At 42.0% G+C, this 25,133-nt stretch overlaps 1 protein-coding gene across 8 annotated transcripts in view; it reads left to right on the top strand.

Annotated features, from left to right (window-relative positions):
- The window catches only part of ATP2B2 (ATPase plasma membrane Ca2+ transporting 2), a 666,717-nt gene extending 641,794 nt beyond the window's left edge, over positions 1–24,923 (top strand). For 5 of the 8 annotated variants that reach the window (XM_072598490.1, XM_072598492.1, XM_072598489.1 and 2 more), the window contains 4 exons: positions 2,230–2,441; positions 2,580–2,687; positions 4,860–5,042; positions 19,171–24,923. In XM_072598490.1, coding sequence (XP_072454591.1) covers positions 2,230–2,441; positions 2,580–2,687; positions 4,860–5,042; positions 19,171–19,482 — 815 coding nt within the window. In that variant the 3' untranslated portion in view covers positions 19,483–24,923. Of the gene's footprint in view, positions 1–2,229; positions 2,442–2,579; positions 2,688–4,859; positions 5,043–9,510; positions 9,687–14,682; positions 14,738–19,170 lie in introns of all 8 variants that reach the window. The other 3 variants (XM_072598495.1, XM_072598497.1, XM_072598496.1) reach the window with 2 other exon arrangements.
- Positions 24,924–25,133: the final 210 nt, after the last annotated feature.

The following is a 25,133-nucleotide window of genomic DNA, read 5'->3' as shown; positions in this document are numbered from 1 at the left end:
AGAAGAGCAGGGAGCCTAAAAAGTAGTCATCAAACTGATTGACTTGCCAAGAGGAGAACTATGGTAGGCAAGTGTGATACTAACTTAGATTATATAGAGTAGATTATAGACTCATTTTTAAAACCTCAAGGAGGAGGATGGAATACTTTGAGCAGTATCATTTCATAAAAAAGAAATAAGTAGTGGGAGTAAAACTAATGTAGAAAAAGGTTGGTAAGAGAACCAACTAAGAAAAGTCATTATAAGGGTATTTAAGGATAGCAATGGAAGGAATAAAACAAATGAAAGAAAAATGGAAAAGATCTGCATTTTTATAACAAACTTTTTCACCATCAAAACAGTAGAACCTTCATATTTTGATGTCACAGTCATGGATATGTTTAGTCATGGATATGTTTACATAGGAATCAAAAGTGACCCTAAGGAGAATAATATGATGAAAGCAGCTGAATTAGGCCAAGTGTCATAGAGGAGATCTGTGCTGCAGACAATACAGAGAGATCACTTCTCAAAGTATCTGTAGGAGAAAAAGATACCAAAGATATGGGGAAAATTTTAGCCCTTATTAATATTTTAAAAGGGTTACTGAGAAAATGCAAAAGCTATTGGCTCATAACTTAATAAAAATGTTATATAAAAATTCACATTATATAAAAATACACATTGTCTACTGGTGGGAAAGTCAGGCTTTAGGAAGGAATACTACAGAGTATATTTTATCTTTCCCACCATGTAATTGCTGAAGGTTGTAAAGAAGATAAGATCCTATTGTACTTAATTAATTGTTCATTGACTAAAAAAAAAATTCCTTCAGTAGAACAAATCACCACTTTAAGAGTTTTCTTCCAACAAAGTGTCTACCACTAATACATCACAATGTGTCGAGACTACTTAATAAATATAGCAAAAGTGATCATCTTGATCCTAAGTGGCAAGTGAGGCATAACATAGGGGGACATATGCTTATCAAAGGTGTTTGCTGCTATGACAGAGTTGATCTAGTGCAGATTCCAAGCAGATTCTCTCGGTCCTTCAAATGTTCCTGTTTATAGATGGATGGCATCATAACCACTTAAAAGAGTTTGACTTAACCATCCAAATAGGGAAACCCAGAAAGACAAAGAATTTCTATCATCTAGATTATGATATACAGTTAAATGGACAGCTTGGACAGAACCCATTCATCCATTCCCCCTCTGTCTTTTCCCATATATATGTATAATATATATATATACATATATGTTCACACATATATGTTGTGTATGATACATAAATGTGTATGTGTATATTGTTGACAGAGAATACTACAGACAACTAGTTGGACTCAGAATTGAACAAGAGGAGAGCAGGCAAGATTCCCTTTGGGAAATTGCAAAGTTCCTTTAGTGAACCCAAAGAGAATTCTCCCTGAAACAAAAGACTAGCTTTTTCATGTCAATATTCTACCAATGTTGTATTCTTGTGAGCCTTGGAGGAATATAGTTTTTATAGAAATAAAAATGACCTGGTAGTCATGAGTAGGCTACAGCATATAACAAATGAGTAATCTTGAAGAAGAAGAATAAGGGACTTCATCAGGAAAATGTATTATCAAAAAAGGTGGACTAATCACATGACTAGAATGAGGGATAGACCATGAATAGCCTTCATATTCCATTAGTATCCTCAAAATGTTGAGATGTCAAGGAAATCCCTTAGTATACAAGGTAGACTTCCATAAGGGAACCTATGGAGAGTTATAGATAAGAGTTGCCCAAGATGGGCAGAAATACTTTGACCCACAACTTCAGTAGGACCATCACCCTGATGAGAGCCATTGAAACAACTGAGTCAACTTTGCAGGAAGTCTCTCTTATGAAATGGATGGAAGTTTCACTTTCAAGCATATGGGCATTTTGACAGTTCCCTACTGATGGCAAAGAATAAAGTGCTATGAGGTGGGAAAAAGTTTAAGAGCTATTTTTGTAAAAGGATTTCTTTTCATGTGTCTTTTTCCCCTCCCCACTTCCACTTCCTATCACCACTCCAGCACTTGTGTGGCCATAGTAGAACAGGCAGATAGAACTAGAGAATGTTGGCACTAGAAGGGACCTTAGAATTCATCCAGTCAAAACCCTTCATTTTTTAGAAGGGAAAACAAAGCAAAGAGAAAACAAGGAACTGGACCAAGGTCCCACAGCTCATATCCCTGGAGCCCTTTTGATTTTATTTACACTTTCACTTCTATAGGAGAGAAAATGTTCATGATTGACAGTGGACGCAATGCCCCCCTCCACTCTCCTCCCTCTGAGCACTATACAATCATCTTTAATACCTTCGTCATGATGCAGCTGTTCAATGAAATCAACGCCCGGAAAATCCACGGGGAGCGGAATGTGTTTGATGGCATCTTCAGGAATCCCATCTTCTGCACAATTGTACTGGGCACCTTCGCCATTCAGGTAACCAGGACCCTGGGGCATCCTCACTGGAAGAACATCACCTGGCCCCCTGCCAGCAGGAAGTCCCAGTCCCTGCTCTGAGAGATGAAGCTTGTGCTTCTCCTGGTGATGGGTTTGTGTCTCCAATTTTGTCTCCAGATAGTCATTGTGCAGTTCGGGGGGAAGCCATTCAGCTGTTCTCCTCTCCAGCTTGACCAGTGGATGTGGTGTATATTCATTGGACTAGGAGAGCTTGTCTGGGGTCAGGTAAGCTCTTCTTGGCAGGTTCCTGTTCTCAGAGTGGAATACAAGCAAGCAGCCTCTGTCTCTTGTAACTAGCCCCTAGCTCCTTCAAGGCTCAGCTCAAGTGCTACATCCTACCAGAGTCCCTTCCTGATCATCCCCCCCCCCCCCCCGGCAGACATTAATGCCACATCTGAAATTATTTACTATTTTTTTGCACTTACTTATTGGTGACTATGGAGGCTTTTTGAATTGTTGAGGATGAGGACTGTTAGGTGTTTGACTTCATACCCTCAGGACCTAGTATGGTGCCTAACGTATCGTGGGCACTTAAAAAATGCTAATTGAGTTAAATTAAATAGAGTTAGAAAAACTAAATGCTAGTCCTGACTCTGCCAAAGTTACTCATAGGATCAAAGATCTAGACTTGAAGGAACCTTGGAAACAATCTAGTCCCATTGTCTCATTGCACAGGTGAAGATAATGACATGACTGAATCGAAACAGGTACTAAGTGCAGAGGCAGGAATAAAACTGAAATTGTCTGACTCCAGATTCAGCCCTTCACATGATATTACACCACTGGGGCCTCAGTGTCTTCCTTAAATGAGATAGGGTGGGTGATCACCAAGTCTCTTCCAGTTCTGACATTCTCTAATGCTCAGACTAAGTCTTTTCTGTCAATTCTCTTGTCCCTAAGTCCAGGGACTTGCCATGGCTTAACTTGGTATGCAAACTTTTTTTTTTAAACTGAGGACACTTCTTTGTACAGGAAGCCTGTTACAGGTGAGAAATTCTAGACACCTGAATTTGGGTCCTAAGGGATGTTTTTCTTATATTGGGGTTTTGGGTGGGGCACAGTTAGTCAAAGAGGAACCAACAGGTCGTTTGATTCACTGGTATGAAGAATTCCTGGTGAAGAAATTCTAGCCACTAAAGCAGATCAGTACCTGTTTTGCAATTTATAGTCATAGAATGATGGGTAGGGGTCCCCAGAGGTTAGACAATTTGCTCTGAATCACATGCAATAATTGTCAGAGGTGAGATTCTATGTCTATCTGTGCTGGGGCTGGTTGCTTACAGGGATCATCCTCAAAGTTCCCATTTTCCCCTTTTATATAAAAAGGTATACACAGTGGTTCCAGCCCAGTTGGCATAGGCCACTGTGATGCCTCAATATCCCCAAATGAGAATTGTGTTATTGAAGGAGTTCAATGAAGGTTGCCCACCTCTCATTGTGAAATTTACCCTTTGGAACAAAGGGCAGTCAGAGACACTCTATGTCTGACAAATAGAATGAGGAGGTCAGGCCTTCTTGTTAGCAGCCCCATACCACCTTTTATCCAACACAGCATATCCTTCAAGTGAATATCCCAATATTTAGTTCGTGATTCATGTTTTCGGGATACTCCATAAGCTGTAGAGATTAGCACCTTCTTCTGGTAGCACTGAAAGCCAGTGATAATTCTGTCTCTAAAGGGAGGCCACTGTTAACTGAGGGGCTCCTGCCCCAGCTGAGCTGTGGGGGCGGACCATTGGAGGAAGTCAGCCTGGCCCTTCTGAGCCCTGGACAAGTCAAATGGAGACTTGGATAAACTGAGCTGCAGCTCTCTTGTTCTTCAACATTTTGCTTGGGGGACACTAGATTTGCTCCTTGCCATGGAGAATGAATTCTAAAATTTTTTTTACCTCATAGGACATGCTTGCAGGTATGGTTCCCCAAATTCTGTCTCTAAATGGGAGGATAGAAATGAGCAAAACATAATGAATCTCAGTCCTTCAAATTCACCTTTCACATAGATCCCCTGGAGGTGTATGTATACACGCATCTACATATATACATATACATACACATCTTCATCAGCTAGTTAAAGAAACCATCACCCTCTAATTCACATTTCCACTGTCATACCATTGCCTGTTCTGCTATCTCTGCCTAAGATACCTTCTTTCCTCTCCTCTACTTATTCAGATCTTCCTGAACTTGTGATCCTATAGTAAATGTGGGGCACGTAATAGGTACTTAGGCAATACTTATTGACTGAATAAGTGAATTAGCATAGTGCCTGGCACATAGTAGATACTCAATGAATATTTTTGATTGACTAAATAAGTAAATGAATGAATTGATTAGTGAATGATTTAATTCACAGATGAATAAATGTGCCTCCATTGATTTCCACTTGTCTCTTTTCAGATCATTGCCACAATCCCAACCAGTAGGCTCAAGTTCCTGAAGGAGGCAGGGCGGCTCACTCAGAAAGAGGAGATCCCTGAGGAAGAACTCAATGAGGATGTCGAGGAGATTGATCATGCTGAGAGAGAACTTCGACGTGGACAGATCCTGTGGTTCCGTGGCCTGAACAGAATCCAAACTCAGGTACGTACAGTGTGGCCAATCAAGAGTCATCCTGGGCAGTGACGGGCACTCTGTCCTCATACCAGGACACTGTACATGAAGGCCTCTGGCAAATGCAAGTGTTGGGGTGGAGTGAGGATGGGAGAACTGAGGAAGAGGAATGACCTTCTTGTCCAGAGTCCTAATCAGCAGACTCTGCAAGAGTGTAGTCAGAATCTCTTCCTACTACTGATGACAGTCCCCAGGGCCATGCCATCCTGCTGGGCAGCCATACTCCTGCCCTTCCTCCCCTACACCAGTAGTAACTTATTTTCACAAGTCACTGAGCCCCAAGATCCTATACTGTGAGATGTCCCCATCTCCATGAGTTTGCCACCAGTTCTGAGATCATGGCACATTCCCAAACAAAACCACATACATATACATATACATATACATATACATATACATATACACATACACATACACATACACATACACATACATATACATATATATGTATTTCCATTGAAGTGGCCTCCTCTAATGACATTTTGTCACCTTGGTTAATTATCTTCACTTTATAAGCAATTAAAGTAGGTGGGGTGGGAGGGGAGGAGAGTAGTAATAACTGAAACAGATAATGGGTTCAGGGGAGGGGGCTGGAGTTCCTTAGTGAGTCTGGGCAAGATTGAGGCAAGGCTGGGGGTGGGGTAGGGGAAAGTGGGGTAACTGCTTCCACCCACGACTACTTCAGCTGACCTTCGGTTCTCAAAGGTGAGTGTTAGATCCCAGACTGCAAGCCCAGGCTGGGGTCTCTACAGGGTGGATGTGGTGGGGCTTGCTTGGAGTGGGTAGTTGTGCACATCCAACCTGTCCCTTCTTTCGCACTGAGGTTTTTACTTTGATGAGTAAGAACAAAGGACAATTAAGGGCCTCTAACCCAATGGGGGGGGTGTTCTCACCCAGACCTTTGTAGGCTGATTCATGTTTCTCAAAGTGTTCACTTTAAATTTGACCTTCACAACAGTGTTTCAAGGACTAAATGTGACATACCTTCCCACAGCCATGGGCGTTGGCACACGTCCAGGAAGCACTCACCCAGATGCATACTCCTTTTTTACATACAAGCACAAACACACATACAGTAGACAGTGAGGTGGCCCAGGGGAGACAGTGACATTCTTAGAGATCAGAAAATCTGAATTCAAATCCTTTCTCACTTACTGTCAAATCTGACCTCAGATACTTACGAGCAATATGACCTTGGACAAGTCTCTTGACCCTGTTTGCCTCAGTTTCCTCATCTGTAAAATAAGCCGGAGGAGGAAATGGCAGACAACTCCAGTATCTTTGCCAAAAAAACCAGATGAGGTCATGAAGAGTCAGACATGACTGAAAAGGACTGAGTAACTTCTGGCCAACCTACTCAGTGTCTCTGAATCTCAGTGTCTCCATCTGTAAAGCAGATGAGGCTATGAGGTCCCATACAGCTCTAAACCTAAAGTACAGATCCTCTACCTTCTGTGTCAAAAGGTACTTCTGAATCACATCCAGAAACACAGCAACACGGACTTAGAAAAATGCATGTGTACATTCACATGTGCGCATGCTCATGCAGAGACACAGTGTACCATCTACACACATACTAAAACATCAGTAAGTACATATATATATATATATATATATATATATATATATATATATATATACACATACACACACACACATACACACACACACACATATATATATATATACATGCTGAAAAGACCACCCATAAATAAACTCACATGTGGAGATGTACCTGTGCACACACTGCTAGCACAGACAAGTGCCTGTATGTGCAGAAAATTTTGTCGGTGTTGGGTCCCTTCAGTAGTGTCCAACTCTTCGTGAACCTAGTTGGGATTTTCTTGCAAAGATACCAGAGTGGTTTGCCATTTCTTTCTCATTTTACAGATGAGGAAACTGAGGCAAATAGGGTTAAGTGACTTGCCCAGGGTCACATAGCTACTAAGCGTCTAAGGCTGGATTTCAGTTGAGGAGGATGAATCTTCCTGACTGCAGGCTCTTCTCTCCAACCACTCTGCCACCTAGCTACCCTGGCAGAAACTTACATGTAGCATATATGTGTGTAAAAAAACATACTTGGGATATACTTACACATGCAGAATTGCACCTATAATCTTATATGTAAAATATATTCATGCACATAATATAAAATTCACCCATTCCCAAACATGCTTATATAGAGAGCCATGCACACATACACCAAAACATACCCACAAACTCATATGTAGAAATGCACCTGTGTATACACCAGTAAAAACTCATGTAGGTTACATGCACATGCAGAAATCTATGTGTAGTACTCAAAAATGTAGAAGAATCCTCCTATGAATAATTTAATTCAGTAGATTATAGTTGAGATTCTAAATGTCTCGTTGTTTATCCATACAACAACTTGGGGACCTCAAATGGAATAATACACAATACACTAACACACACGGGCAGTGTGGTATACTGGAAGCAGCCCTGTATTGGGAGGCCAAAAGACTCTGATGGCAGTCCTTGCTCTGACACTTACTAGCTCAGTGACCACAAGTAAGTGGCATTACTGGACTTCCATTTCCTCATCTACAAAATGGAGCTAATAATATTTATACCGCCTACCTTAGAGGGGGTGTGAGGAAAATGTTTTGTAAACCTTAAAAAGCTCTAGAAATGTGAATGATCATTCTAGTAGCATGTGTGCATATGGAGAAATGCTACCGTCTACCATACAGAGAGGATGGGTATATAGTCCTGGCTGTATGGCACCGTTACATGCGTTTCTTTGTTTTATAATTGATCTCAAGACATGGCCAAGCTTGCTTGCCCTAACCACCAGACTTTATAGTAACCTTCCTCCCCTAGTCAGGGTTGTTTCCAACCAATTTTACTCTTTCTCCCTTCAAGGGAGTGAAGGAATCATGTGTGGGGCTCCAAAGAACCTGGAGGACAGTGAGGGTTCCCAACCACATAGACTACAGAAAGGGGGAAAATGCAAAACCAATAAGGTAGGGCACACAGCCTAGCCTATAGAACTCTGCATCCCCAGTTCTCAGCCCCAAACTTGATTCTGCATGTATGTCTTGGGGTAGAATCTGGCCTGTTCTCTCTGTGGAGAGTGAGGAGTCTAAATGTCATTACATAGGAGTTGGAAAAAAATGGTGGATGATGGAGACAACTCATGGTTCTGAGTTTGATTCTTTGCCTGTCACCCTGGCTTCTTCTGGAAGGCCCAGGCTTCTTCTGGAAGGCCCAGGCTTCTAGTGTTCTCAAGAGATCTGCCTCAGCCATTCTTAAGGCTTCAGGGGCAGTATGTGGAATGAATAGTAGAAAGAATCCTGGCCTTGAGAGTTAAAAGGCTTGGGTTTGAAGCCCAACCCTGTCTCTTTTCTACCTGTGTCAATCTGGGCAAGTTGATTGACCTCTCTGAACCTCAGGTTTGTCATATGTAAAAATGAGGGTAGCGCTACAGTCTCTACGGTTGTTAATGAGGCTTAACTGACACAATGGATGTATTTTGCCAACTTTCAAGTGCTACCTAAGTCAGTTATTATTGCAATTGTTCAGATCCTAGCAGCATCCATTCAACCGAGCTGTGAATGAGCCCACCTTGTATGGAGAAAAGGGGGTAATTGGTCTGATAGGCCTTTTTCTGTATCTCCTCCTCTTCCCTCATGAACATTTGAGCATGATTTCAATAGATGTTTACTATAGAAGATTAAACCAGAGTCCACATGATGGTGTGCCTTTTGAACAACTAAAGTTCCACTCACCCGAACCATAAATGTATGAAATGACCTGAACATGTCTGTTTGTGGGTGGTGATGGGGGAATATCATTTCCTAAATGGAAATGAAGCAGTGGCATTCCATGAAAGATACCGATGGTGATCCTAGCCAGGGCCCAGGACAGAGTCTATCCCTATAATCTGCTCCACTCACACCTTGGCTGGGCCCAAGGTGTGAGCATTCTTGGCACGCCCAACCTTCTCCAAGACCCTCTCCTCTAGGACCTCTTCCTTGACCCCCACTCTGGAGAAGGCTCTATCTTGGTCCTCTTTTGGAGCTAGGGATGGGAAAGAAGCTCGTTCCCTGGGAAACCACCCCTCTCCCCATCTTTGCCTCATTAGGAGAGAGAACTGCAGTTTGCAGGAGAGACCAGCTGACGTAGCCTTCGCGGCTGGGGGATGCCCAAGTCTAGGGCCTCCCAAAGGGGGTGGGGCTAGGAAGAAATTCCTTAAGACCTTTTAGTTTGTGTTTATTTTTTTTAATTTTTTTTAAATTTAAGTGATATTATTATTATTATTGTTGCTGTTGCTGGTGTTAATGTTGCTATTATTATTAATTATTATTATTATTATTAATTATCGCCCTTATTTTGGTTGTCATGCCTGTCAGTTGTGTAGCTGTTGTGTCCATCCTTTTCGCAACTTGTCTCGTTCTCTCCTCCGTTGCAGATTGAAGTAGTCAATACTTTCAAGAGTGGCGCTTCCTTTCAGGGGGCTCTCAGGAGACAGTCCTCCGTCACAAGCCAGAGCCAGGATGTAACCAATCTTTCTAGCCCTAGCCACGTATCGTTATCCAATGTTCTTTCCTCTCCTACCAGCACACCTCCTGCTGCAGCTGGGCGTGAGTGTGAATTCTTAATGCCTCCAATTGCCAGAGATGCCAACTCTCTCAAGTGGGCAAGCGGGTGGGTAGGTGGGTGGGCAGGGGTTCCTAGATGGTTGAGAAGTTCAGTCAGGTGTTCATAGCTTATGAGAAGGATCACAGTCAGTCAATGAACTGCAGTTGATGAGCATAATATATAGCCAGGGGATCATAACCAGCTACGGGGGATATAGTTGGTCATGGGGGTTTTCCAGTCCTGGACCCAAGCACCATTTCTTGATGTCCTGTCCCTGGGGATGAAGTGGAATCCACTCTGCCAGTAAGAGAAATAGTACATATTTCCAAAATTCCAGTTCCCAATCCCTTCCTTCAATTAACTTTGGACAGAGATTGGTTTCCCTCAGATCATTGAGCTGTGATTTGGGCCAGGTCCCAAAAGCTTGTTGGTCTCTAACTGGAAGGTTCTTGTGGCCCAACTGAATTCCTCATCTCCAATTTGAAAATAGGGCCAAAGATCTGGGTAGTCAGTGGTGATTCTCAAAATTCCCATTAAGCCTCACTAACAAGGAAGAGAAAGGGGATGAAGAGAAGGAAAAGAAACACTCCCATTGTTGCTTCTTCTCCTCTGGGTACAATGTTCTTGCTGTCATATAGACAAGGTCAGTGAAATAGATTCCCAGGTTGTTTGAGATTCACATGGATAATGTCAGAGAGTCAGCCTTAGTGACTAGTAGTCTAGCTTTGGTAGTGGGATTGACTTGGTTTACCCTGGTACCAGTCCTCATCTCCATTGTCCATAAGAAATGAGGTCAATAGAGCCTTCTGTAAACTAATGCCGATCCTCTACCCTCATTGTCAGAATAAGAACCTGGCTACATTCTCCTCCCAGATGGTACTGGTCTCATGCTTTGAGGCCCTTTTGTTCAATGAAGAAAGCACCTTCAGAGAGAAACTCATCAGAGTTGGAAGGAAACCAAAAGATACATCATTTTGGCCAACTCTACCATTTTACAGAGGAAGCCCCAAAGAAAGGTCTTCTTGAGATGTCAGGGTACTTAAAAACATTTATCAAGGATCAGAAATATGTCCACTCCCAAAGACTTTTAAGAATATCAGCACATTTGAAGAATACAAAATTGGGAGAGTCTTAAGAACATAAGAAATCTTTCTCTTCCCTACACCTAGCTCAATCCTATGGCCTCTTCCAGCCCAACATTTGATCTCTGAAAGGGGTACCTGGAAACATGATCATAATCCCTGGTATCAACTTCTTGATTTCAATAATGTCTCCCATAATACTAATATCATAGTTATTTTTGATATTATTAATAATAATATCACTTGCCTTGAGGGAGCACTTTCACCATCTCTATCAGAGTTTGTCAGATGCCCACAAATATCCCAACTTCCCAAGATGATCTTTTAGGGATCAGTCACCCACAAATTTATCCAATATGTCTTTAAACTCTGTATATATTCTGTCTTCTAGTGCTTTTCTGTCTACTAGATCTAGAATCTTCTAAATTAAGTGAAACAAATCCTCATTTGCATATGCACTTATGATATTGGCTTTGATCCCATCCCCATCTCCATCAGTTTTGGCTTGAAAGGCGTCATCTTTTTTAAGCACACTCTTCTATGGCAACTGCTTGATCATATCAGTTTTGTTTTCTTCTCTTGAATGTTGTCCAGCTCTGTTCAAGCTTTCTTGACATGTAGTAGCCATAGACACACCCACAATTCTAGGTGGTCTCTACTGTGATGCACAACAAGGAAATGGAGGCCATCCTCCTTATACTTCTCAATCCCTTTCCTTTGTTGGACTTTTGAGCCATAGGAGTATAAATGGCCTGATATATTCTGAAAATAGTCTACAATAATTTCCAGCTCTCTGCTAGATTGTGACCACTAGCCTTTAATGCATTGTCCTGTAAGTGAAGCTTGAAATGTTTTTTCTCAGATTTCAGTCTGCCTGCCATTCCTTGCTAGCTGTACAACCTCAAACAGTCCTCTAGATGATAGAGAGCATTTAGATGATATAGTGAATAGAGGACTGAGAGTGAAATGAGAAGACCTGAGTTCAAATCCTGCCCCAGGTACTTAGTGATCATGATCCTAGGTAAATGTCTTAACTTCTCCAGACCTCAAGTTCCTCATCTGTACAAGGAGGGAGTTGAATTTGATGACCACTAAGGTCCCTTCCAGATCTATACCAATGATGAAGCAATACCCATCCTTGTCATCTGCAGGATATTTAAGCTAGTTTGGAGCTTTTCTTGTAAGCTTTGTAGGATTAGAGGATGCACTGTCCTAATCTCTTTCCTGGTAGTCTCCAACACCCTGAGGTGAGCTACACATAGAACACAGAACTCAGGCCTCCAAGGTCCCTTCCAGCTCCAACCCTATAATCCTATGGTTCTTAATAATCTATGAAAATCTTCCTTCAGTTTGTTCCCATCATTTTGCCATCTTCCACCTAACAGAGATGACCATTGTCTGACATTGACCTGAGTATTTCACTGTGCAAGCTTTTTCACCCCCTTCAAACCCTTTATATGCATTAAATATGACCAGACCTTTGGAAACTCTATTGTTTGTGATTTCTTAGCTCAAAAAATGTCCTAGCCTTTCTTTCCATGATAGAACAATCTCCATGTTCTCAGAGTGACTCATGGTTTTGGTTAACTTCATTAAAGGCTTGCAAAAATTTCCTGAAGATATAGCCAATGATTTTTCTTTTGCCATATTTGCATTATCACCATCAAACAACGCTAATCAATTAGGAAGATATGATTGCCTTTTAGAAGATACCACCTTTTGTTTTACTCCCAAATGAGTTTTGTTTGCTTGAATGTTCAGTGGTCCCACCCTTTCCTAGACAACCCTATCATCTTGATGGGTATAGAAATGAGTCTTACTGGTCTATAATTCTCCAGGGATCTTTCTTAAAGTCTTCTTATGAATGTGGATTGAGTTGACAATCTGATAGTCACACAGCCCAGGTACTATTTCACAGGTTCTTAGATCATCTAGTCCAACCATTTCATTTTGTAGCTAAGGAAACAGACCCAGAAGAAGTAACCTGCCTAAGATCGCACAAGTAGTAAGTGCTAAATCCAGTCTTCTTTACACTCTTTGTTCCAACAAGGCACACCCTTGGCCAATATTTCTCTACTTTTCATCTCGAATTCAATAATATCTCTTACTTCACTTAGGTGAGCATTTTTGCTTTCTTTACTCTGATCATGGCCTGTAAGCTCCTCATGGACAGATAGGCCTTTTAAACCAAAATCTTTGAGTGTGTTCTCTCATCCCTAAAGAAGGGATGAGGCAAATGGACAGAAATCTTAGAAAGAGAAAAGGCAGCAGTGCTTTGGAGTTTTTCTGAGAGGTAATGCTGTCCATTCCTGAAAGATGATCCGTATCCTACAGCAGGGGCCAGGAAAAAGAACAGGAACAAGGGTGACTTGGAAAAACTAGAGCCTCTTTCAACATCTGAGCTGAGTCTTTCCAAATATGGCCTCATTACTATAAACTTTCACATTAAACAAAGTTTATATTCAAATATATTTGTATTACAGAGCCAAATAGTTGAGATTTTTCTCAGCCCTTGTTCTCTTACCTTAGATAATTGAAAATTGATGATATCCACTAAAACTTGTTCTCTGTGTTCAGATTCATTTGACATTTGTTCCAAAGGTCTCAGAAGCCCTTGCTACTCTAACTTCCCCATGTCACACTTCACTATCTTCCCCAGAAGCTTATCGGGTGGGGGTGGGGGTGTTGACTGGCAGAGTGGTGTAGTAGATAGAGACCCAAACACCAGATTCAAATACTGCCTCAGACATTACCAGCTGTGTGACCTGGGATGCATCACTGAAACTCTTTGGGCCTCCATGCCCTCATCTGTAAAATGAGGGAGTTGGATTCTAAGCTGGTCCCTTCTAGCTCAATATCTCCTATCCTCTCTCTCCATCGATGACTTCAGTGATCTGCAGGACCATTAGGCCAGGCAGAAGCCTTTATTGTAAGCCTTGAAGGGTGAGTCATCCCTATCTCGTTCACTTTCCTGGTGGATTCTGATGCCCCAAGGCAGTGTGATGTGCTACAAATGTGCCAGAGTGTGTGGTTTTTTGCTTCCACCCTCTCCTTTCCCCCACCCCCCCCAAGTCCCCAACTGTGCATTTGGGATAGAGGGCCATTTCTATAAATCCACACTTAATTCAGGATGGTCCTGCTCTCCCAAGTAGAAGATGGTGAATACACACTAAGAGACTTCAGTCTCTTCCAGACTCGTCCCCCGCCCCCATCTCCTTATTGGGAGAAACATTCCCAATGAGAAGCCAGAATAGAATTTTATACTACTTTCTTTTCTTCAAGACAATCATGGCCAGGTTACTGATAAGAAACCAAAACAGAATTTTACACTTCTTTCTTTCAACATGATTGTGGCCAGATTTCTGATGGAAAGCAGGAATAACATTTTACACTCCCCTCTTTTATTCAACATGATTAATTTCTCTTTCAAAAAAACAAATAAACAAAAAAAACTTTATTTTTTTGTTTAGTCAAGTTTTCAAAGTTATGATTAGACCCTCCTATGTCTTAAGATAATAAGCCTCTTTTTATCAGCAACCATGTTTGTAGCATACTTAAAAAAATCCTTCCACTTTAGAGGTGTCTGATCAGATTCTGATTACCTTGGAATACCCTTTTAGAAACTAGCACCAGGAAACTCTCAGCTTACAGGGCACTTGGTTAGTCAAAGCCCCAACCCACCAGATGGACAAGAATCCTTCCTACCCCCTTCTCCCCACTAAGAGTCCTGATTCAAAGTGTAGTTAGGGCAAAGAGTTGGCATCTCTTGGGAAAAAATAGAATACAATAAAAATTGGACCTCTTGTTTGCGTTTTGGTACTAATCACTTATGGATCTTTCGCTAGTGTGAAAAATGACTTGCTTTTGCAGTGCCCTCCTCCTCTCTACTGTCTGAATATTCAATGTGTTTGTTTCCCTAGAGGGCTAGAGAACCCTGGACTGAGAGTTCAGCAAGAGAGAGTGAAATTAAAAGAGGTTGTGAGTCTTTAACTTGAGCCTGACATGAATGTGAACCAATCCCAAGACACTTGGCTTCCTTGAAGCCGGGTAAACATTCGAGTATAATCTCAAACGCTCCCTGTTGAGCCTGGAAGAGGCCTGATGTATTTCATTGCAGAAGAAAGGGTTGAGTCCCACTTTAATTTCTCCAGATGAGCAAAGGAAAATTAGAAAGCCCTGAAATTTCTCTTCTGTCTTCACCTGGCCCCTATCTCCATGACCCATGAAATATATATATTTTAAATTTAAATCTGACTTACAGCATGTGGGAGGGAGATGGAAAGACATTTTTTCCCTTTTTTTTCCTCCCATTTTTTTTCATTTCAGCCTTGGAGAAGATCGAAGTGGAGACTTGAGCCAGCGTGGCAGGATGCTCCTAAAAGTCTTGTCCCCATAGTCTTGTCCAGAGCAGTTCATTCTTTATGTTGTTTCCATCCCTGTGGAAGGAGGGGCCTGCATCTCATTGTGTGTGTTCCCCATCTCCTTCCCACCTGCCACCCAGCTTTGTCAGTTGCAGACCTAGGCCAAACTCTACATAGTTCACAGGGATGGGAGCTCTGGCCTTTAACCTCACAATTACCTACTGCAGGGTCAGAGAGTCAGAAATGCCTTGTCTACTCAGTCCTGGAGTACAGCAGGCAACTAACAATGAAAGTGTTTTTCTTCAAATTAGCTGCTTAGCATCCTAGTTGTCCTGAAGTCAGATTTTGGGGTAACCTCCAAGCTCTGAAAGATAGCTAACAATCTCTAAACCAAAAGGGCTCTCAGCCACTTCTATTCTCAGAAACTGTTTATTCTTACTCAGCACTAATTTCAGCAAAAAAAAACTCATACTAAATGGAGTCATGGAGAGTAGACATGACTGAACAATGACTGAATTCTAATATATTTCATTATATGGTTTCCCTTCCTGCATTAGATTAGCAAAAATAAAAGGGGGCCAACAATGAAACCTGACAGCTAATTGTAAAAGAGGTTACAAATTTAAAAAACATCCACAGAAGTAGGTTATGTATTATTGTGGGGTAGAATAACCTATAAACCTAATAATGACCCTTAAGCATCCAGGGAATATTATATGATGCTTATGAAGTCAGGGAAGCATGTAATGTACCAAAGGAAAAAAAGTTTATCGAAAGTAGTTGAAGCAAAGTTGTAGCAGTTAAAATTTTAACCTTCTAGTTAGATAGAAAATTTGGCTCAGACTCCATGATGCCCAATAAATAAGACTTTTTGTATTTTAATTAGAACCTCTTAGTCTAGGGCTGAAAGTATCATTTCATCCATTCCCCTGCCTCCACAAAAACCTCACATTGAAACAGTCCAACACTGTTGCCCCCTTTTTGGGAGGGGGGGTTGTCCTCATATTTCTATACAGCCATCAAGTCTAAAAAGCACATTATGAGTCAGAGATTCCAAAGTCTTAGAGCCAGTCTCACTCCATTCCCCCCATCCTCCTGCATGAACTCTTCAATCACTCTGTGATATTGGCTGGGCTGGTATTGGTGGTGGGGAAGAAGGCTTGGATTCTCCATTTTTGAAAACCTCAATCATCTCAAAACACAAAGTAGTCTCAGTGAACTGGGAAAATGACAAAATTTTCCCCAAAGGGAGTCCTAACTTTTCTCCCCACTTTAACAAGATAGACTAGATTAGAAAACAATCACTCCCAGGACATTCATTATTAGAAATCATCCAGTCTAGCTCTCGAGTTGTACAGACAAAGAAACTGAGACCCAAAGAGAATGGAAGGGACTTGGCCCAAAGTCATATCAGAGGACCTGATCAATAACAAATGCCTAATAGGTGCTTGTTGACTGACTTATTGATTGATTGATTTGATTTTCATAGTGTTGTAGAAAGTACACTGATCTTAGAGTTGGAAATTCTGGGTTCAAATCCCAGTTCCACCACTGATAAACCTCTTGATCATGATCAGGTGTCTTTACTTTTCTGAGACTGAGTCTGCTTCTCATGACTAGGTAACACAGCAAGGAAAGTAATGAACTCAGGAAGAACTAAGTTAGAATCCTGCCTCAGACCCTTTGGTAGCTGTGGGATCCTGGGTAAATCACTTAATTTCTTAACCTCAGTTTCCCCATTGGTAAAATGAGGAAATAACCATCTCTCAGAGCTTATAAGATAAGAGCTTATAAGAGTTATGAGGATCAAATGGGACGATGTACGTAAAAGACTGCAAATCTTAAAGAACTATATAAATGCTGTTATTATGATTTATTATTAATATTATATGGGGATAACAATTGCATCATCCCACAAAATTCTTGTAAGGAAAGTGCTTCATAAGCTATAATGTGCTTATATAAATGTAAGCTGATACAGGGAGTAATTTGAAATTGATAGCTCAATAATAATCATAAAAGTTAGTATTTATATAGTACCTACTATGTTCCAGGTACTGTGCTAAGTGATTTACTGATATTATCTCACTTTGATCCATACAGCAACCCTGGGAAATGGGTACTATTATTGTCCCCATTTTATAGTTAAGGACACTGAGGTAAATAGAGGTTAAGTGACCTGCCCAAGGTCATACAACTAGTAGGTGTCTGAGGCTGATTTCCATGCTTAGAGACCACATTTGCTAAAGGTGGATATTTGTCTCTGGGGTCTGCCTAGAAAGAGCTCTGGAAAGCCTGTCGGAGGACAAGTCAGTAAACATTAGTTGTGATGACATTTGTATATGATATTGGACGACATCTTCGATGTGGCCCAATGCCTGCTGTTCTCCTTGATATAAGATATACAACAACAATATTCATTCTTTAAGATTCTGTTCACTGGGTTATTCTCCCTAAAAGTCATCATAATATGGTAGAAAGAGAGACTCAGGCAAGCACTTGGGTTCCAATCCCAACTCTGCCATTAGCTAGCTATGTGACTAAAGACAACTCATTTCCCTGGCCCTCTGGGCTTCCATTTCTATCTCCACTAGAGACAAGGCAAAATGGTTTCTCTTGTTCCCTACCTGCTCTAATAGTCTGTTATTCTACCCTACATTCAGTTCACCCAAGTCCTGAATCAAGAAATCAAGGTTAGCCCTTCTAGCCAAATTGCAAGTGAAGAAAAGTTCATTCTAGACACCCCCTTCCCCATTCACTCATACTTGTGACTTAAATTAGCCCTGAATCATCCATTTCATGGCTAGAAAGAGTTAATGCCACTTCCCCAAAGGCCCGATTTTTATTAACCAGAGAGAAGCTGAGTCTGACTCTCAGATAACTTGAGAGCAAAAGTTATTGCTGACAACTTATTTTAAGAAGATTAAGAAATATAATGGTGGTATAAACAATAGATTAAATTTTTTTTATTTAAAAGAATTTAACTTGATGAACAGAGTTCAGAGCTGAGACACAAAAATTGAAAGAATGTGACTCAATCCTATGCAATCCCCAGAATGATATCTTGGGGCTGGGTAAAGGATTTGGCCAAACAAACAAACAAACAAACAAAAAAGGAAGTAAATAAATGATGACAAAGCAAGCTGAAATGAAAGGCCAGAATGTTGAGTCTATACTCGAGTGTTTACCTCCCAAATGCATGAAGGCAAAGACCAAGTTGGAAACAGATCAATCTCTGTTCACATTGTCTAGGCTTCCAAGCGTAGCATTGGTGTGGCAGTTCTGTGTGTCTGTGTGAACCAAACTCCCTTCTGCTGTGGCATGCTTCTTCCTCTGAATGTTGTCTGCTTGGCTCCCCCATGCTTCTGGCTGCCTCTGGTTTTCTTCTCTGAAAACTCTTTACTGGTTGGGTTTTGGGTGGGGGTTGTTCTCAGTTTGGCTTTTGTGTGTTGTCTCTCATCTTGACCCATCTGACTGTCTCAATATTTTGTTCTTTTCTGTGTGTGGAGTGTGATATGTTATATGTTGTATAGTTTCTTTTAAAACAATGTTTGGTTTATTTTTTTTTAAAAGAAGGTTTGGTTTATTTTTTTAAGCCGACCCTATTTTACTCACATCTGAACCTGCCCCCTCCCAGCCCCATGCATGGTTTCGACCTGTGCATTGAAATTAACACAGCTTGGTCTTTTACTACTAGGTATGGGCACCCACCTGAGTGGACTTATGCTTTCTTTAACTCCTGCTTCCCATCAGCTCTTTGATGGTTTGCGACTCCAACTATTCTGACGTTGCAGTTACATATGTTTGCACACGTGCACACACACAACCCCCAAGTGAATGCACAAAACTTGAGCCCATCCCTTTCACCCCATCCCATCGATGCTCCTAACATCCAGCGACTGGATTCCAGCCATCTGCTGTGCCCTAACCCTTTCTGCTGTGCTCTTCCAAAGGCCCCCAACAGCTTGTTAAACCCTGCCCCCCCCTACCCTAAGCTCTCTCTGGAGTTTGGTGCTTCTGACCCATTTCCCAATGTTTCCTTTCCAGATCCGCGTCGTGAAGGCATTCCGTAGCTCTCTCTATGAAGGTTTAGAAAAACCTGAATCTAGAACCTCCATCCATAACTTCATGACTCATCCTGAATTTAGGATAGAAGACTCGCAGCCCCACATCCCCCTCATTGATGACACTGACCTGGAAGAAGATGCCGCTCTCAAGCAAAATTCGAGCCCGCCATCGTCATTGAACAAGAACAACAGTGCAATCGATAGCGGGATCAATCTGACCACTGACACGAGCAAATCAGCTACCTCTTCAAGCCCAGGGAGTCCTATACACAGCCTGGAGACATCGCTTTAGCGGGAAACATTCACATCTCAAAAAAACAAAAGCAAAAACAAAAAACAAAATATACAAAACAAAACAAAAAAACCCACAAAACACAAAACACAAACAAAAAAACCCATCGCCACCACCGACTCAGACAAACCAACCCAGAAAACTCAACTATGAAGCAGAACCAAGAAAACAAAAATAGACAAAATGGGAGAGAAATGTATCTCCACCCAATAGAACCTCTCTCTGGCTGAGAAGCTGTTTGAGCTCTTTGTCCCTTTGAGGCAAGTGACGGGATCCCTGATGTGGGTTCTTGGGAGTGAGCAATTGCCTGATGTGCCCTTTCTTGCTCCCACCCGCCCAAACACAGACCAAACCCACCCACCACCTTCCTGCATGGACGTACTGTAGTCTTCCGGCCCTTCTCTTGTTTATTATTATTTTTTCCTTAGGCAGGAACTGCAAAAGAAAAAAAGATAAAAAAAAAGAAAAAAGACTCCTTTCTGAGGCTTATTTATCCAATTCACTGGTCTGTGAGTTTTTTGAACCGCTTGTGTGGCATGGTCTCAGTTGTAGAGATTAATTTAAATAACTTTTTGAAGTTGCGGAAGCTTACCTTGCACAGTAGGGTTATACCAATGGGACAGAAGAACTTTATAGACACTAATGAGATTATATCCATTTCTTTGTATCTATATCAACGTATACCTCATCGAGAATGTATACGTCCATATAGATAGGTAGATATATATGTATATCTATATACATGGATATATAAAGTTTTTTTTGCTGGCATGTTGCCTTGTTTTTGCTTAAATTGCTCTATTTTAACTTATTTATGTCTTAAAAGAAGAATGTAATTTGTTTACAAACCTGTAGATAAACGTCCTTCACTATTTGTAGGGTTAAGAACACTTCCTGCTGAGAGAGCAAAAGGACTGCTCAGCTCATCAGATCCGCCTCTCATATTGCATCCTCGATATTTTACGACAGCTCGGCTCGATTTTTTGCCTGCTCTTTTTTTTTTGTTCAGTGATGTAGCTCCTGCTGGTGAATGACAAAAGAAGCCAAAATATAACATATTGGATGTAGGAATGTGCTCCACAGATATGGGGTCAGGGGACTGGAAGCTTGACTCTGTCGGGGAAAAAAAGAACCATGTGCAACAATCAGGTTTATTTTTTGTAAAAAATAAATGATAAATAAATAACTAAATTGTTGAGCCCAGTTTCAGTATGCCCCTCTCCAGCCAGAGGCCACCTTGGGAGCCATTATATTAGGATGGCTTCCGTGGAATATTTTTTTTTGAAGACTCTCTTTATGAAACTCCTTTGAGTTTATTGAGAGCATTTAAAAATAAGTTATATTTGGCTTTATATGGAGATCAAGGTAGTGTTGAAATATTGTGAACTCTATTGTGTTGATTTTTTTTTCAGTTAGTCATGTAGATATTGATTTTCTTATCATTGGCAGCTTACCAGCTGTTGGCATTTTGAATGAGGATCACTACAGCTTGCCGCTTTTCTTTTTTTTATCCCTTTCTTTTGTTAATTTTGGAAGAAAACTATCCGTTCCCTCCATCCTACCCTACCCCCTGCACTATTCAAATCTGAATGAACTTTATGATATGTATATTGAAAACGTACTCTGTGTGATTTTTAAGCAAAGCTTGTCTTCCTGTAATCACAATATATACTGTAGCCACTGTAACAATGTGTCCTACCTTCCTGCAAGGGAAGGTGTTCTGAAAGCCTACAGTATCACAGGTGAGAAAAGGTTTTGTAGTTCATTTCTTTGTTCCCCCAGGATGGTATCAGCACTAATAATCTACGTACTATGAGCTTCTTGAATTGCTACGTCAGCTACTTGAATGCTAAGCACTTTGTGGGCCACGGCTTTTTTTCATAAAGAAATTTTGTATTTAATACAAAGTTTGCTTTGAGACTTTTCAGCACACAGTCTTTTTTCCATAAACTTGTACAGTGCAAAAGACATTTTGAATACATAACATGGTCGGAGATGTCAGATGTGTCGAGGAAAAGCAAAGCACTTTCCGACTCACCTACGAAATTAATTAGTCCTGCTGACCCCACCTATCCCGCCATCTGTCAGGCCCCTCCTCCGAGCCTAGAACTTGGCAAACCGGATGAAATATCTGCATCCTGGCCAAGAAGGAGCATTGTCTTGTGCGGATGGCCAAGATTAGGTAGAGCCTTTCCCAGCGGGGGTGACCAGTCTTCAAACACTTCTGGGGGAACAGCAATGTATCCCGTCCACAGTCAGCTCCCCTGTCTGGTCTAAAGCTCCCTGTTCAAGGGGGCTGGTGCCTAGGACAGCAGGGCTTACAAACTCCTTTCTTTTGAATTGAGAACAGGGGCCCCAATGTCAAATATAAACAGACTGGCAATGAAAACATCGTGGATGTTTCAGCATGACAGCTTAGACAGGGTTTCATTTCCACGTTGCAAATGTGGAAGCTAACCTTAGCTTTCATGTATTGGATTGGGGGTGGGGGGAATCCTGTTCTCTGCTTTACTTACGAGTAAGGGGGAAGGTATTATTTGAACTTGCACATCTGTGAAATGAGTCTGTTCTGGAACATGATTTAGTTTCTCTGTCTTAACTGCAATGAGTTATTTTCCTTTTCCAAAGCTCTCCCAACCTCCTCTTTCCTTAATGCTCACGTTCATCTGGGAAGAACACTAAACCAATAGGGAACGATTTTGAGGACTTGGATTAGCCTTTTACACATGGCACTATTTCCTCCACCCAGTGGCCTCCTATACGTTGAGAAGTCCATACCAGACTGGACTTCTCTCCAAGAGGAACCAGAAATCTGGGTGGGGTTGGGGGATTGGTAGCAAGGCAGGCTCTGGGAAGGAGAAGGGCAGGAGTTCATGTGAATGTTTGTGAAGCAGTATCCAATTTTGCAAATACCTGAAGTCTGTCTTGCATCCCGGTCTCCTTTCCCACATGGCCTTCTCTTGTTGAGAATGATGGCTCCAAATAAATGGCGCATGGAGATCATGACTGGTTGGTTGAAGCCCACTACAATCCATACACCGCCTGCATCCTGCCCTTGGGTCCCTGGTCGCATGGAGTTTGTGCTCAACAATAAACAATCCCTGGGTACATTGGGTCATCCATCCCATTAGGGGCTAATAATTTATGTCCATTCATCTGTTTTTATGGATTTTTTTATCTAGACAATTGTAAATAAAGAACTCACCGTCTCTGTTCATTTACTACTATGCAATGGCTATGCTTTCTCTTACTCTGGTTCATCAAGCTCCTATGGTATGGTCCTGGAATGTGTGCAGTTTCAAAAAAACCCAAAAACAACAAAAAGAGTAAACTCTGTGATGTAAATTCTTTACTATTTGGAACAGAATGATCCAAATGAACCCTAGCATCCTCCCTTTCCCTTCCCTTCCCCCCCATTGAAGTTTCTACAGAGATGCCCCAGGTAAAAAAAGAGCAGTCAATAAACTGATAAAATCAACTCCCACGACAGCATGAACAGCTATGGTCTAAGCTCAGCATCTTTTCTGTACTGCACCATTCCCCACCCTCCCCCCTACATTATACTTTGTTCCCCACCGTGGGTCTGAGAACATAATAAATCACAGGCACCAAGCCATTATTTTGTACCAGGGTCAAATGAATACCTGAGCGATATGACTGGTGCCACTGGGGGAAGCCCATGGAGTTAGGGTATCATGGCTTTAAGCCTCAATCTCATTTCTTCCCCAAATAGCTACTTTGAGGGGGCCATATTTCAGCCATACCTTGCAGCAAGTAGTCACTCACTGGGCATGACAAAGACCTTAGTGATGTGGCCTCCCCATATAGATGCATGTAGCCTTCTCCAGCACAGCACTGAGCTCTGCTGGGGAATGACCATGGATCTGGGGTGATTGGATGTCAGGAAGCTGAGAAGTGCATGAAGGCTCAGGAACAGAGAGGGATGATCTTGTCTGGGTATGAGTAGCACCCTTGCTATACTCCCAACAGAATTCTCACTGGCCTCAAACTTCCCCCTATGGGCTAGGGAAGTGGAGATGATACAGCTGGTAGATGGGAGACTGCTCCAATGAGGATGAGGAAGGGCTCTCCTGCCTCTTGAATGGAAGCTCTGATGTCCCCTTGGAACAACCCCTTTTTACCTTTTTCTTCACCTCCTCTCCCCCACCCCTAACCCAGGAGAGACATCAGGAGAAGCTACTTCCTTCCCCTCCCTCACCTGGGAGATACCGGTGCCATAGGATAGGTCCCCATCCTCACCCTCTGACCTCCTGCATTTCAGAAGTGCTCATTTCAGCGAGGGCTGAGAACTCCTCCGTAGGAAAGGCTATAGTGTGGCTAATACCCTATGCCCCTGGGTCCACTTTCCTGTAATAGGTGAGTGAGAAATGAGACCCAGAGATGGTGGACTGAAAGGGGAAATATCTATTGAATTCTGCAGCCAAGTACCTTGCCATCGACTACTTCTTGAAGTTAGTGGGAAGAAACCTTGATTCAGGCAGGAAATTTCTGCTTGACAGAGTGTTTCATCCTGGCAACCCCTATCAACCCTCCCCCATGCCCCCATAACAGTAAACATAATAAGGATTTAGGCCTTCTGGGTGTATGTGTGCTTACCCTTTGTGCATGTTTGCACACCTTTGAAAGATATCCCCAGATTGTTTTAAGAGGTTGAAAAGCTGCTAACTTCCTGATCAGGCCCCATTGGCCTCCCCAAAGCCCTCAGGGTCTGCAGTCTGGCATGTACTCAGGCCCACCATATTTGTCCTGTTCCCACCATATCCCTGCCAAGGCCCTGTCTAAGGAACTGACTTGGCTTCATTAAGGACCAGAGGACAGCAGTAGGCCATGGGCTCCTACCACTGTCTGAAAACCAAGCTACTCTCATTTTCATTTCCAAATACCAACTTACCAAGTCAAGAGTCACAGTCACTAAACCCAGCTTTCAAATCTTCCTGGGTCCAGGCCTCTCAGCATAGGGGGCACTCGGGACCCCTTCCTGGCTCCTTGAGGGACACTGACCAATCAGTCCCTAAGCTGGGGCCGGGCAGATGCGAGCGCCTGATAATTTAATGTCTGTTGTCTACCCCAACACTATGGAAATATCGTCTTCGCTACAGTTTCTGTAGTTTTGTAATTAAGTGGCTCTCTCTGACCTTTTGCTGGTCGCCACACTTTCATAAATATTGTATGTATATTTTTTATAATCAATAGTGTAAAGTTCTCTATATAGATTCCAATGATCACAGACCAGTTTCAAAGAGCTGTTGATGCTTCGTGGGGAACTTTGGAAAACATTTGGTTTTGGAAAAAAAATGTGCTTACACTGTAATATCTTTTATTTTTCTGTATCCTCCTGCCTTGCTCTTTGTAAAAGTGTGTTCGTCCGCCTTTTCAACACTATCCGAAGCAATAATAATAAATGCACAAGTGGAAACGCAGACAGAGACACATGTGGCCTAATCCTCCTCTTCAGACCCACTTTGGTAGGACAAAAGATGGGGCCCTGGCCACACGGCCTCCTTGGTATCTGTGTCCCTCTGACCCCACTCCACTCCAGATGTCTCTTCCTTTCCCCTTGGTCCTGCCTTGAACGAACCCAACTTTGGTGTCCCACCCTTCAGTGGTAGTATCAGGGTCCCTAATGGGGC

This window comes from Notamacropus eugenii, chromosome 3, assembly GCF_028372415.1.
Source record: "Notamacropus eugenii isolate mMacEug1 chromosome 3, mMacEug1.pri_v2, whole genome shotgun sequence".
Lineage (NCBI taxonomy): Eukaryota > Metazoa > Chordata > Mammalia > Diprotodontia > Macropodidae > Notamacropus > Notamacropus eugenii.
The sequence above is the reverse complement of the archived record's forward strand: the minus strand, read 5'-3'. Positions and strand labels throughout refer to the sequence as shown.